The sequence below is a fragment of the Heloderma suspectum genome, chromosome 3, assembly GCF_057233095.1.
Source record: "Heloderma suspectum isolate Gila_16-S chromosome 3, 16-S_ref, whole genome shotgun sequence".
Taxonomy (NCBI): Eukaryota; Metazoa; Chordata; class Lepidosauria; order Squamata; family Helodermatidae; genus Heloderma; species Heloderma suspectum.
In genome coordinates, this window is record NC_139460.1 from 5,293,378 (window position 1) to 5,309,211 (window position 15,834).

The 15,834-nt window shown below is 49.5% G+C and overlaps 1 protein-coding gene across 1 annotated transcript in view; it reads right to left on the bottom strand.

Annotated features, from left to right (window-relative positions):
* CHRDL2 (chordin like 2) overlaps positions 1 to 14,689 on the bottom strand; it is a 43,648-nt gene extending 28,959 nt beyond the window's left edge. The window contains exon 1 of the mRNA XM_084841583.1: positions 14,370 to 14,689. Coding sequence (XP_084697709.1) covers positions 14,370 to 14,445 — 76 coding nt within the window. The 5' untranslated portion in view covers positions 14,446 to 14,689. The remainder of the gene's footprint in view (positions 1 to 14,369) is intronic.
* Positions 14,690 to 15,834: the final 1,145 nt, after the last annotated feature.

Genomic DNA, 15,834 nt, shown 5'->3' on the forward strand with positions numbered 1-15,834 from the left:
GCAAAACATGTTTGCTGCCGGGACATCGCGGCTGCCATGCAGCTCTGTGTATCAGAGAGACCCCTACTGGCTAAGAAAGGAACGGCCGCGTTGGCTGCCTTATAAATTCCGCCCTCCAGCAAAGGAGATCGTTACCTCGTCGTGGTGCTGGAGCTTGAGCACCGCAATGGCGCCATGAGCTAAACCGTGAAGGGACACCCAAGACGGGAAGGTCACGGCAGAGAGGTCAGACTAAATACAATCCCTGGGGAAGGAAACGGCAACCCACCCCAGTATTCTTGCCGTGAAAACCAAATGGATCAGTACAACCAGAGATACGTCGGTATACCATCGGAAGATGGGACTCCCAGGTCGGAAGATGGTCAAAATGCGACTGGGGAGGAACAGAGGATAAGTTCAACTAGTCCCAAATGTTATGATGCAGCTAGTTCAAAGCCGAAAGGACGGCTAGCGGCGAACGGTGCTGGTGGTGAACGACGAATCCGATGTTCTAAAGATCAACACACCATAGGAACCTGGAATGTAAGATCTATGAGCCAGGGCAAATTGGATACGGAATCAACCTTGGGGGAGCTGGGGGTGGCGACGGCTGACAGGATGCTCTGGTGTGGGCTGGTCCATGAAGTCACGAAGAGTCGGAAGCGACTGAACGAATAAACAACAACGACATAAATTCCGCCTCGATTGGAAGCGCATGGGCGGGGCGCTTTTCCAGAAGCAATTTAATGAAGCTTAAATTGAGCGTTGCATTTCTCTCACCTGCAGTTTTGCCCATCAGGCTCAGTCAGTGCTCTGTGGACTTAACTGTGCGCCTTAGAACATGCCTCACAATCTTCTGCGTCTCATTGTGTTTTTCTGGCAGATGAGCAAATATGGAAATGTGGCCCTAGAGGCGGAAAGTTTGGATAGCGCGGCCACGCTAAAGGCTGGGTAGGTTCGTTTGGAAAGTCCATGCCTGAGAAACGATGGAAAAGGTTAGCGTTGTGCGCTAACTCGTGTCATCTCAGAAATCCCCTTTCTGCGTCCCAAAGAAAAGAGTTTGGGAAAAGCTGAGCACTCACAGTTAGACCAGCCGGGTGCCGTCCAGCTGTGTTGGACTACAACTCCCATCATCTCCACAGCTGGAGGGCACCAGGTTGGGCTCAGTAAAAGTGATTGCTGAGGGCCATTGTGGTTAGAGGGCAGTGACTCAGCGCAGGTCTGTTTTGAACCTTCAGTTCTGCTATGGGTTTTCTGAATGGCTCAGGGCACATCATCTTCCCTGAGAATCCTGTCTGTAAAACGCAGCACTGGTAATGTACTGTGGAAAGTAGTCAGGGGGACAAAGGCGCTTCTCAAGCACTTTGCAAAGGAAATACTCCATGCAAAGGCCAGAGAATAATAATATCACTGATACACCATTTTGCAGTCTTGATTTTATACCCAGGCTTTCTCAAACAAGGACTCGAGGACAGCTGCAGCCTTTAAAAGCCCCATAAAACAAGGGGGGGGGGTTTGACTCAAGAAGAAGGTAGGTCCTCTACAGAGGATAGAAGAGAATGGATTATCAATTCAGAAATTTAACCCAACACATTACATCCAATATTGCAGGCACCCAGGCTAAGCAGTGAGCCGAACAAACATGCAATTAAAAAATCTCAGGCATTCTGGAGCTTGCTGAAGTCTCTTTAATAGGCTGTATACATCCATATCCTAAAGGAAATCAACCCTGAGTGCTCATTGGAAGGACAGAGACTGAAGCTGAAGCTCAAATATTTTGGCCACCTAATGCGAAGAGAAAACTCCCTGGAAAAGACCCTGATGCTGGGAAAGACTGAAGGCAAAAGGAGAAGGGGACGGCAGAGGATGAGATGGCTAGATAGCATCACGGGTGCAATGAATATGGACTTGAGCACGCTCCGGGAGAGAGCGGAGGACAGGAAGGCCTGGCGTGCCATGGTCCACGGGGCCCCGAAGAGTCGGACACGACTGAACGACTGAGCAACAACAATACATCCATATCTATCTATAATCTTTGGTTAGAATAATATTGAAAAACTGAAATTTAAGTTTCTAAATATTTCTAATGTTTTCTGTTAACCTACCACAAGTAGAAAAGAGTTCTGTTACCGTCACCCTGAATCCCACCCCTGAAAACAATGAGTAAAATGGCATTAAAGATCAGCACAATCAGCAGGAAAAATTAAGACTCTGCACAGTGAAAGTTTGGAACCTGTGTTCCTATGAACTCCGGCATTTTTCAGAACAGCCTTCCCCAACCCGCTGCCCTCCAGATATTTGGGACTACAACCCCCATCTTCACCATCCACTGGCAAGTGCCCGGCTGGGGAAGCCTTCGCCGGAAGTTTATCAGAGGTTCCTCAATGCAAACAATGGGGGACAAGCTTGTTTCCGATTGCAAATCTTCTCTATGCAGTTACGGGGGACGGCTGAGCATCTTCTAGGGTGCATTATTCTCAGCTTGCAGGAGGAAACAAGAGAGCCCAGCAAACTTCACCAGTGCCTCACATGATCTGCGAGGGCCTCAGAGATCAGGCCCCAGGGTTCTCACCGATACACTTGGGGTTACAAGGCAGACCAGCAGAGGTTACTTGGTGGGCAGAGCCAGAAGTGACAAGCGTCCCGAGGCTTGGAGGTCTGAATACTGCAGTACAACACATTCCCTTTATTCTGGGAGTGAAATGATGCTGTGGTCGGTGGAGGCTGAGGGGGGGAGAAATCTCTAGCTCAGCCTTCCCCAACCTGGTGTCTTCCAGATTTGTTGGATTGCAACTCCCAATGGCCATGCTGGCTGGGGATGATGGGAGCTGCGTTCCAAAACATTTGGAAGGCACCAGGTTGGGGAAGAAAAGTCCCAGGGCCTGGTCTGAAGGCACACGAGGCAGACACGTTGCTGAAGCTAAGCAGGTCTGGGTCTGGTCAGTGCTCGGAGGGAAGACCACCTGGGAACCCCATGTAGCCACCACAAAAGAAGAATGTTGGGATATAAATGTAATAAATAAATAAAATGAAAAACAAATTGGGGAGGCCTTCTCTAGCTAATCCTCCAAACATAAGTACGGTAGGATTTTTATCCACATTCCCAGTTATTTGGGTGCCATTTGATAGTTTGAGGGGAAAAAGAGGCGGTGTGGGGTAAAGTAACGGAACTTGGAAGAACAGAAGGCGAGCTGCGCTGGATCAGACAAAAGCCTGTCTAGACCAGTGGAGGCTGGCAGCTCCGATGTCAGTGGGTGAATCCAGGTTTCAGTCAGAACTCTAAAGGAGCTCTCCACGGTACTTCTCCACAGTGGTCCTTGCACCTTGGATAGCTCCTTTAGAGTCCTGATTGGTTCTGACTGAAACCCGGAGTGGATTCACCGTTCCACTGACATCGGAGCCCCCAGCCCCCACTAACCCACATTCTGTTCCCAGATGTCCCAATGGGAAGTTCACAAGCAGGACATGAATGGAATAGCTTTCTCCCACTGTGATTCCCCATTAACTGGTAGTGAGAGGAAAAATAAGTTCTAGTTATTCCACATGCGCCACAACATGCATGAATTTAGGCACCTCTCTCAGGTTCACCGTTCCCCAGCTTAATCATATAGAAATTAACCCCCACCCCAGACACTTTAGCCTTTCCTTGTGTTCCACGCCCCCCCCCCTTTGACATGACTTCCTTAAAATTAATCGGCAAGATTTCTGCCCCAATTCAGCTAGGGGCTATACATGCGCAGGGACTGGCCTGCACAAACATCTGCCTAGTACGCAAATGGCTGGTGCATATTCTTGGTTCCTCACACCAGCCCAACAGCTGGAGCTGAACTTGTTTAGCCCCCCTCCCTTTTAAAAAAAAAGCCGAAACCTCACTGATCGGCAGTACGGGAGAGATGGGGGGGCTGTCTTCAGTCCCCCTCATTCCCCCGTCCCCACCAAACAGCTGATTGGCAGAATCTTTCTGTTTGTTCTCTTGCTCTGTTGGGTTAGAAGCTAGGAACTGAACTTAAGATATATATTTTAAACTCTCCCTCAATGCTGAATTTCAGTGGTGAAATCTGGAAGGAAGAACAAGAAGTCTAATCCAAATTTTAAGGTTTTTTGCCAGATTTAGAATTTGAGAGAAAATTTCTCGTTGGCTCTGTTTAATAGCCTGTCTTTCCCGAGGAAGCAGTTGAGCAAGAAGTCAAGGCTCACCTGTTCTGTTTCGAAGGGTTTCCCCAGGCCTATGAGAGTTCCAAGGTTCATGTTCTGGAAGCGAGGGCTTCCCTAAGCCTCCGGCACTGCTCCATTGACAACTACAGAGCCAATGCTGACGCCAGCTTGATGTTTGGCGCCTCATCCCTGGGGGAAGGGGGAGTGTTTTCTGCCGCCCCACTGCTAGGAAGTACCTAATTTGCGTATGGCGCGCTGACTTCATTCTTCGCTTGTCGATGCCTGGCCTCCCTGTGCATCCACATCTTGCACCATCCAGTGTAGCTCCTGTGAGCCTTTAGGGCAGGGATTTGTTGTTTGTTTGATTCTGTGTGCACTGATGGCGCTAAATAAATAAATAAACAAACAAACAAACAAGGCGGCCTGGTTCACACATAAAACAGAATGAGGTGGTGGGACTGAGGCTGTCGAGATCTGAGGCGGTAGAATGGACCGGTCCAGTTCAGTCTGTGGGTGACGAAACCCCATAGCTAAAAGCTTCTTTGCATATACACAACCTCCTTCCAAGTATTAAACCAGCAGAGCCCGGAGCAGGCTGGGTAGAACATTTCTCCTTGAAGTGCAAAGAGTGGTTTTATACAGGGGAGCATTCTAAAATGGCATCCCTCCCCTGCCTGCGGCCTGAAGAGGCCCTGTCAACTCTGCCACCTCAGGACTCTACCTACCACTTTGCTTTACGGTACATGTCGACCAGGCCCAACACTCCAGGCAACGCCTAGGCACCCAGTACATCGCCTAGCATGTGGTTGGTGTGAATCAGGCCTGTGCGCTTGGGATCCACCAAGGAAACACAACTCACACCAGCCGTATATGGCGGCCCACCGAGAACTCAATAAACCCGCCCGAGACTGCAAATACAGAAGGGTGGCCTAATACCTGCCAACCCACAATATTCGGATGGTTGGCTGCATTCAGCCTGATGGGTCACTGTGGCTGGGCAGGCCCAGGGAACTGCACATGGTTGCAGCAGCAATGTTAAAGGCTTGCTTTGGAAGGCTTTGCTATGATGCCCTACAAAAAAACCCTAGGCTCAGTCCTACCCCAGAGTCCACCAGCAGCCGGCCATCTAGAGTGGCTACTGATGCATTGCTGAAAAAGAGGAAATGCATCCTCAAATAAGAGGGCAAAAGAGGATACCAATTTGCATAATATTTGCATATGCAAATGTATGACTGATAGTTACAATAGAAATACAAGAAATCTCACTATAGTGAGGAAGACTGTGACCAGGTGACCTGTGTGCCTGCTCAGTCTGCTGTCCAGGGGCTAATTCTTGATGGGCAACTTCAAGGCCCTGGCCTGCTCTCCCTCCTTTCGGTTCTTTGACGTTAAACCACACTTGGACTGGACACCTCTTCAAATAGAGGACATTTTTGAACAGAGGACTCTCCTCTGACAGCTCTCCAAAACAGAGGGCTGTCCTTTGTAAAGTAGGATACCTGGCCACCCTATGGAGAAGAAGAGATACAGAGTCCCACTCCACTGGCTGGCTCTGACCCATTTCCAGTTTCAGTAGACCATGGTCCAGCAGTTGATGGGGGAAGTCAAGGTTCAGGCCATGGTTCAGATGCCTGCTCACAGATTGATTGGAGATTAATGGCCACAAACAAACAGTGTATTCTAAGAGCATTTGTGGTTGCTCTTTTAGTTGTTGTTGTTCAGTCGTTCAGTCGTGTCCGACTCTTCGTGACCCTGTGGACCACAGCACGCCAGGCCTTCCTGTCCTGCGCTCTCTCCCGGAGCGTGCTCAAGTCCATATTCATTGCATCGGTGATGCTATCTAGCCATCTCATCCTCTGCCGTCCCCTTCTTCTTTTGCCTTCATCATAAACAGAGGAACCAAAGAAGAAGCACCGGTAGACTGACTGTGAAACATGATGGCAGCCACCATCCCTAAATGGCCCCCGTTAGCTACCTTTGAGGGAGAAAGGAAGGAAGTCTAAACTGCGGAAGGCCCTTCAACAGAATCCAACCCGAGGATGAACCCCAGTTCTGGTGACAACAGGGAGCTTTTTAGCCCTGGTCAATATCTCCAGTATTGGCCAGAGCTTAAATCATACACTGAAGCAAGTAGAAGCTTCAAGGAAGGGGAGGCCAAGAACATGCCACCTGGCTGCTGTGATCCCTCCATGTTTCCTGCAGTCTTTCTTTCTCCTCCTGGAACAAGGAAGACAACATCCCGATTTGGGACTCTCGGTTATAGCTGGCTGTGTGTACAATCAGTGACATGTTGAATGAGGAAGGCCTGCTTAGCCTCTTACCCCTGTGTAGACTGGCTCGACAGCTGATCTACTCACTAGCCACAGACATAACTAGAACCCAGAGCACTTAACTGACAGAATACCTCTTCATGAGAGAGTAGTTGGGAGGGCAAATCCTGTGAGATCATAGAATCATAGAATAGTAGGGTTGGAAGGGGCCTACAAGGCCATCGATTCCAACTCCCTGCTCAACGCAGGAATCCAAGTCAGAGCATCCCTGACAGATGGCTGTCCAGCCTTGTCTAGAATACCTCCAGTGTAGGAGAGCCCACCACCTCCCTAGGTCATTGGTTCCATTGTCGTATCGCTCTAACACTTGGGAAGTTTTTCCTGATGTTCAGCCAGAATCTGGCTTCCTGTAACTTGAGCAAGATGTTCCATGAACTGCACTGGGGTTCATTTTCTCTGGAAATGCACCAGGAGGGAATCATAGAATCATAGAATAGTAGGGTTGGAAGGGACCTACAAGGCCATCGAGTCCAACCCCTGCTCAATGCAGGAAAATAAGTCAGAGCATCCCTGACAGATGGCTGTCCAGCCTCATCTTGAACGACTCCAGTGTGGGAGAGCCCACCACCTCCCTGGGGAATTGGTTCCATTGTCGTATTGCTCTAACAGTCAGGATGTTTCTCCTGATGTTCAGCTGGAATCTGGCGTCCTGTCACTTGAGCCCATTATTCCGTGTCCTGCACTCTGGGATGCTTGAGGAGAGATCCTGGCCTTCCTCTCTGTGACAACCTTTCAAGTCCTTGAAGAGTGCTATCCTATCTCCCCTCAGTCTTCTCTTCTCCAGGCTGAACATGCCCAGTTCTTTCAGTCTCTCCTCATAGGGCTTCGCTTCCAGTCCCCTGATCATCTTTGTTGCCCTCCCTCTGAACCCTCTCCAGCTTGTCTGCATCCATCTTGAACTGCAGTGCTCAGAATTGGACAGTACTCCAGATGAAGCCCAACCAGTGCTGAGCAGAGGGGGACCGGTACTTCAGATGTGCATAGATACCTCATATGGGCAGTCTTGGGGCGACTTGTCCCAGTTTAACAGATGCTCCAGTCATTGGAAGGACAGATACTGAAGCTGAAGCTGAAATATTTTGGCCACCTAATGCGAAGAGAAAACTCTCTGGAAAAGACCCTGATGCTGGGAAAGACTGAAGGCAAAAGGAGAAGGGGACGGCAGAGGATGAGATGGCTAGATAGCATCACCGATGCAATGAATATGGACTTGAGCACGCTCCGGGAGAGAGCACAGGACAGGAAGGCCTGGCGTGCTATGGTCCATGGGGTCACGAAGAGTCGGACACGACTGAACAACTGAACAACAACAACAACCAGCACCTCCAGGAAGGGCCAGGAAGGCACCCTGCCTGAATCCCTGGAGAGCTGCTGCCAGTCACTGTCAACAGTACTGGCCGAGATGGACCAAGGGGGTTCTGACTCAGTATAAGGCAGCTTCTGTTGTTCCTAGGTTCCTAAAGTTGAAGGTGCCTTATCCTCTTATGGAACATAATACCATCTAGCTCATGATATAAGCTAAAACTCAACAAATGGAAGGCATGATGCTGAAACAAGTACTGTAGTAAATGGGGATATATCAGTCAAATTGCATAAAAAGGTAAAGGTGTCCCCAACCAGTCGTGTCCGACTCTAGGGTGTGGTGCTCATCCCTGTTTCTAAGCCGAAGAGCCAGCGCTGTCCGAAGACGCTTCCGTGGTCATGTGGCCGGCATGACTGAACACCGAGGTGCACGGAACGCTGTTACCTTTCCTGCTGAGGCGGTACCTATTTATCTACTTGCAATTTCTTGCTTTCGAACTGCTAGGTTGGCAGGAGCTGGGACTGAAGACGGGAGCTCACTCCGTCACACAGCACTCGGGTCTCGAACTGCTGACCTGCCGACCTTCCAGTCTGCAGTTCAGCGTCTTAACCACTAAGCCACTGCGGTATGCAGTCAAATTGCATACTCTAATCAAAATCATGAGGACCTTCCCCATTCTACCCTATGGGTTTCATTAAAAAAAGCTCCTCTTTATTGCTCTTTTGCATGATAAAGGGCCATGACCATATAATGGAAATCAGTTCCCTGGATCACCCCCGGTGAGTTCTGGCTTCATTTGGGCTCTCAGTACCGTCCATTGAATTTTGGGAGAATCTCAGGGCTGCTTCACTTATCATGTGTTATTGATCCTCATGACTTTTCCCCAGTGGGCATAAAATCTGGGGGTTGGGATATTTTCAGTGGAAACCAGCATGATGTGAAAAGGTTAGGAGACCCCCTGAGCTGGTCTTCCGTTTCAAACTGCAGCCTCAGCAGCCTTGTGAGCGAAGGCTGTGACAATTAAGCCAGGTTAAATGCACCATCTAAATGTGTTGTACTATAACAAGGGAAGTCGGAGAAATCTGCCATCGATTCAAATTAGATTGGATTTCTATGTATCTGACCTACAGTTACATGGACTTGGGGACTGGTTTTTCACTGGTGACGGGGGAATTGTGGTAATTCGCATTAGTGCAAGTGCACATCAGCGTATTAGAGCAAGTACACATTAGTGCTAATGCAGACTTGGGCAAATCTGCATTAGTTAATACACATTAGCACCAATGCACATTAACTAGTGTGGATTAGTGTATTAGTGTTAATGTGAATTAATGCAAGTAGAGCAAAAATCTGTATTAAAAGTCCAATTCTGTCAATGAGCAGCTAATAGAATGAAAGAAGTCTGACAATCCATGAAACACAGACAGAATGGATTTAACAAAATCCGTACAACTTCCATCATCCCCAGCCAGCTTATAGTCCAACACATCTGGTGGGTTCCAGACTGGGGGAGATGGCTGGACTCTAGAGTCTCCTTACACCCCCCTTTGGTTCTCCAGCTGCACCTGCCACCATACAAAAAGTCCTAGACTCTTTCAAAGGCTGTATCTATCTGGTGGAGAATTCCACTGACCAATGGGACATGTTTGTGAAGAGCCCTGGCGTATGTTTCAGTGACTGGCAGAGACTACCTCTTCTGGCTGCAGAGAGGGTAAATGGAAGAAATATCAGTTCAGAAGGTGACCTAGTCTGCCTGTAAATAGGGCATACTATAGTGACCATATTTCCTCTTTTACAAAGAACAGCCCTCTATTTGAAAGGCTGCCAGAGACTCTCCTCTGTTTTGAAAGCATCCTCTGTTTGAAGGTCTGTCCAATCCAAGCCCAGTATAAAGATAAAGAACCATCCGAGAGAAGAGCAAAAGGGCCTTGAAGTTGCCCATCACGAGCCCCTGGACAGCAGACTGAACAAGGCTCACAGCTCACCTGGTCACAGTCTCTTACACTATGGTGAGATGTACTGTATTTTTATTTAAATTATCATAATTATTTCTAAATGTGCATCTATACATATAAATCAGCCTGTGCAAATGTCATGCAAATTGGTGTCCCCTTTTGTACTCTTTTTTGGGGATGCATGTCCTCTTTTTTTTGGTGATTTGCAAGTGGCCACCCTAAGGGCATCACTGTATCTGTACATGCATAGGCATAAGAAGTGCCTAGAGTGCTGGGTCAGACTAATGGGCCAACATCTGGCTCTCCACAAGTTGCCAACCATAGGCCTCCAGGAAAGACTTGAAGATCTGTCAAGATTTATTTCATAAGAAGGATGGGTGTTGGAGTTCAAATCAGGACTCAGACACCCTCTAGATCCGCCTAATCCCAGATCTGCACAGAGTGGCTGTGGTTATTCAGTCGCAAGGGAGGGGCAGCTTGCATGTGATCAGGGGCACCCTTGCCTCTTATGATTCATCACCGTGGCCAAGGTGTGTGTCCTGTCATTGAAATCAAGTGCCTGGAGTGAGCTTGGTCTCGAAATGACACCTAGGGTGTGATTCTCCATGTGGAGGGAACAAACAAGAAAGAAAACATTCAGACTGTGTAAAGACAAGCACCGCTACCAGTGACGTTCCTGGGGAAGTGTGTTCTAAGGAGACGCAAACCTCAAAACACCCCAGAGCGGCTGGGCCAGGCTCTTCCGATCAGTGCTGGCTCCAGGTCTTTGAGGGCCCTTGGGCAAGGCACCCTTGATGTGGCCCCTCCCTCAGTCACTCTACTTAGCACCAGCATTGGCATTAGCTGCTACAGCTTCTCATCTTCATCCTCATCACTGCCACTGCTTGCTTTTTCCTCTGTCTCAGTTGTCTGGGCCAGAGCAAGAGGCAGGTGAACAAGCAGGTTGCGCCTCCAGGAGGCTCTTGGGAGGGGGCCCCTGCCGGGGTGTGGCCCCCCAGCAGGCGCCCAACCTTGCCTGCCCTTGATGCTGGCCCTGCTTCCTATTTAATCTGGCCCCAAGCATTAGCAAGACACATTAGAGCTGCAGTCCTGCGTACGCTGGCTCTGGATTGTAAATGCCATCAGGCCCGCAGGGTAAGCACACCGGCATTTGGCTGCAATCTCACTTCATCTGTGCTTTATAACCACCCAGCTGCACGCAGGATTGGGAAGGTTAAAGGGCAACACAGCCTTACAGGTGAGATGGGAAATCGGACCAAGTTTAGTGACCGATGGTGAGTAAAGAACTTGGGGTGGCTGTTATTCTGAGTTGGTTAAGATGAGTGAGAAATTGTGATGTGATTGAAATAGACCCAGTGTGGTCCCATGCAGAGTTGGATGGACCATGGGATTGTGTGACTCGGGGCCCATTTCTGCTATCAGCTCTTAAATGAGAATAATTACAATCTCATTCTACCGCAGAAGAGCATCAAGTCCTTTGCCCTCATTTTAACAGCGCCACATTTAACAAAATGCCAGTTTTAGGTATTCCTGTGAAGCAGCCTTCCCCAATGGGTCCTCCAGATGTTTTAAACTGGAACTCCCAGCATTCCAGGCCATTGGACATGCTGGCCGGGCTGATAGGAGTCAAAGTCCAAAACATCTGTAGCATACCAAGTTGGAGAAGGTGACTGCAGAGATGGTTAAAGTCACTGATTTCTGTACAATTTGCAAAATGCATGACTGGGCAGGAGTAAGGACAGGTTGTTCTTTTTCAAGAGAAGCATATCCCTTGACACATGCTTCAGTTTCTCAACAGACTGTGTGAGTGAGCCCCAGAAGCCTAGTTAGCAGCACAGCCCTGGTGGTTTCCTCAGAGCTGAACGCGTTTACCTGACCCTAGTAGGGAACACACCTAGATGCTTTTAATCAGCATAGTCCCTCTTCTCCTGAGCTCAGCTATTCATCTCAGGTTCTTTTCTAAGTTGTACCAGAGTAACTCACAGGAATCCATCCATTTTTATGGGTACAGGTAAGAACTGGATCTGATGTCTAACTGCCCTGGTTTGATAGATGCCAGGGTCGTAGCACCTGGGGGCTATCATGATCTAAATAGTGAAATCTATAGGAATAAAAGGGAGCAGGAAACCATCAACATGCACACACATGCAGCAATACATGGCTGGGGGATGCTGGAAGTTGTAGTCCAACATATCTGGAGGGCACCAGGTTGGGAAACGCTGACCTAATCACTCAAGCAAGTGAACCAAGCTGCATGCTACCAAGGAAAGAAGGACAACCTGAGGAAGCCAAGTGCTGACAAGAAATATTGCTTCCCAGTTTTGAAACATGATTTTCATTACATTTTCATTTCCTTCTCCCAGAAACAAGACTGATTATAGATAACCGTTTCACCATACTTTTAATCACACATCTATGCTTTTTTTATATAATGCATCTCGTCACCCAGCAGGGTGAGACAAACAGCCCACCTACTCCAGGGTGTAAGAAATGTACAATATCTTGTTGATGCAGGACAGATTTCTCAAGCAAATGAGCCAAATTACATTGCTACAAGGAAGAAGTGAGGGGACCCCAGAAAGTCCCAATCCTCAGTCATGCCAGCAACTCTTCATCTGACAGCTCTTTCCTGGTCCCATCCACTGAACCTTTCTCCAAGGCCATTTTTATTGGAACATACAGGGCTGGATCACACAGCATCCTGCCTTGAAGTCTCCACTCCTATGCATATTTATGGGAGTAAATCCCAACAGACTTGGTAGGACAGAGAAGGGAATGTTTAGCCTACAGAAGAGACAATTAAGATGAGACACGATCGCTATCTTCAATTATCTGAAAGGCTGTCGTGCAGAAGAAGGAGCAGACTTGTTCTCTGTGGCTCCAGAGGGCAGGATTAGAACCAGTGGCTGGAAATTGCAGCAAGCAGGTTTCGCCTAAACCTTAGGAGAAGCATCCTAACAGGTGGGGGCTGTTTGGCAGCAGAACACGCTGCCTCCGGAGATGGCGAGCTGTCCGTTGTGGAGGTATTTAAGCAGAGGCTGGACAGCCATCTGTCAGGGATGTGGCAGTTGCCTGTTGCATTGTCAATTTTGCGCTGAGCGAGAGGTTGGACAAGATGAGCTCAAGGGCCCTTCCAACTCTAAGCTTCTACAATTCTTTTATTTACTTTGAGGTTAAGATGCATAGGACTGGCTTGGACATCCAATTGCTCCAAAGGAAGGGAGACTATACCTCTTGATAGGGGAGGGAGGCACACTTTCCTTATAGCAGTGAGCGTGAGTGCTAAACTCACAACCAACCCATAAAGACCTCCCCCACTCAGCTGTTCCAGGTAGTCTATGGGTGGGGACAGCCTTACAGACTGGTGGCTTCAATGTCAGTGGGGTGGTGCATCCGCTCCAGGTTTCAGTCAGAACCAGTCAGTACTCTAAAAGACCTATACAAGGTAGCTCCTTTAGAGTTCTGACTGGATCTGACTGAAACCTGGAGTGAATTTACCACCCCACTGACATCGGAGCCACCAGCCTCCACTGGTTCCAGATGTTCATTTTACCACATGTTTTACTGCCCATCTGCATTAGATGTGTGGCAAATTCTCCTTACTACTTATTAGATGTTCGACATATCGAGGTTCTCTGGGGTGAGAGTGTTTACTCCGGGGTGGTTTGGTGATCTGTCTGTGTGCCGAAATCTACTACGCCTCTAATTTGGAGTGTGGGAGCCGGAAGCCCTGGGCTAATTTTGACCAAGACAAAATCAGCCTTCATTCCTGCCCCCGCCTGAGCCGGTAAAAACACGACAGCGATTTCTATGAACTGAACATATAAACCATCCTACCTTGCAGAAGTGCTTTAGAGCACATTCCTCATCCATCCTCACAGCGGGATTGCCTCTTTGAGATAAAGGTAGAGAGTCGTGATCAAGGGGGAAAGCGTAATTTGACCCAGGCTCTTCACAAGGCATTGCACTAATGCCGCTGTCTTCCTGGCAGGGTTGTTGCAAGGGCGAGTCAAAGGCTGCCACACATGTTGCTCAGGCAGGGCAGCATCCAGCAAGACGATCTCCCGCACAGCCCCCCATGAAAATGAATGAGAACGGAGCCAGGGCATTCATTTAAATGGGTCTCCTGTTGGAGATGTTCCTGCTGGCTCATACCCGACGGCCAGTTCCCAGCGGCCATGCTGGCTGGGAATGATGGGCATTGCAGTCCAGCGCATGTGGAGGGCACCGGGTTGCGGAAGGCTGACCTAGGAGCATTCTAGAAATAAGACTGGACATCTCCGAAGAGGTGTCCCTTGCTGACTCATCCGTCAAGATAATACTCGCCCTACATACGTCTGCTAAAATTTCGGCCACTTAGGGCGCAATCCTGTGCATGTTTAGACAGAGAAAAGACCTACAGCTCCCAGCATTCCCCAGCCAGCATGCTGGCTGGGGAATGCTGGGAGTTGTAGGCCTTTTCTCTGCCTAAACATGCATAGGATTGCGCCCTTAACCCTCTTCACAGCAACAACACCGCTTGGGAAGCCCAAATTGCCACTTACGACAGATACAAAGCGCCCAGGTTTCCCTCCTCCCGCGGGCGGCATCGTTTCCATTCATTCGCCTCCACCTTTCCAGCGCTCTTTCCCTTCTGGGTTTACTTACTGGCCTCGTTCTCCGAAGGGAAATAAAGGAGCAGGCATCCCAGGCCGACAAGGATCTCTCGGAGTTCTGTGATCATTCTCCCGCTCGAGATGCGATAACAGGAGAGAGGCAGAGGCCGAGGCCGAGGCCGAGAAGGAGCGGGGGGGGGGGGGGATGTGCCGCTATATCCGAATACGTTTTTCTCGGGAGGGTTTCCAAGCGCCAGGACCGGAGTCCGCGACCAGGGTGCGAATCGCGGCGGCCGGCTGCCGAGGGCCGCTCGTGCGGCCAGCTGGCAGAGCGCAGCGGCGCTGCAGAGACGCCTCCTGCAGCGACAGCGACGGACTAGCGTGCGAGTTTTGAAAATCCGCCTTTTAAAATCGCTCTCTCCCCCCAACACCCCCCCCCCGCCTTCCTAAGTTTTCTTAAGCAAAACAGCAGGAGGGGCTGGAAGGTGGAAAACTTTAACCCCTCCTTCTCTGGGACTCCCTTCCTTCCTTCCTTCCTAAAAGGTGTTGTATCCATTAACCATTCAACGCCAGCATTTCTTTAGATCATCTTTATGTCTTACGTTCCATCCTATCCTTCTTCCAGAGAGCTCAAAGCTGTAGTGGCCTTATAAGAAAGCGTCCTGGCACATCAGAGTAAAGGTCCGTGAAACCCAGCGTCCTGTTTCCAACGGTGATCAGCCAGAGGTGTTGTGGAAGTGCAGAAGCTAGGAATGGAGGCGACCGTCCAGTGACTCCCCCACCCCCCCGCCGCCCCAGACTACTGGTATTCAGAGAAGTGGAGGCTGGTGGCTCCGATTTCCGGGGGGCTGTGAATCTGGATTTTAGTCAGAAACAGCCAGAACTCTGAAGGAGCTATCCAAGGTGCTGAACACCCCCCCCCCAAAAAAAATAGGTCCGGCACCTTGGATAGCTCCTTTAGCATTCTGACTGGTTCTGACTGAAACCCAGAATGGATGCACAGCACCACCGAAATCGGAGCCCCAGCCTCCACTGATTCAGAGGACTGCCAGCTTTGAACCTGGAAGGTCCATTTAGCTCTCATGGATAAATGGATCCATTGATCAGCTTCACTCAAACCCTGCAAGGTAGGGTGGGCCAACCTTCCCCAACCTGGTGCCCTCCAGATATTTTGGGCTACAACTCCCAGGATTCCTAACCTTTGGCCCTGCTGGCTGTGGCTGATGGGATTAGAAGTCCAAAACAATAGGAGGGCCTTTGGTTAGGCTGAGAGATGGCAGGTTCTCTAACGTCACCCCAGTGAGCTGCAGGGGTCATGGAGCTGAGCCTGGCCTTCCCCACACGGTCCAAACCCAACTCTCTAGCTCAGTTTTCCCCGACTTGGTGCCCTCCAGATGTGTCAAACTGCAACTCCCATCATTCCCAGACAGCATGGCCAATGGTCAGGGATTATGGGGGTTGTAGTGCAAAACATCTGGCCATGCTAGTTGGGAATGATGTGAGTTGTCCCATCCTCC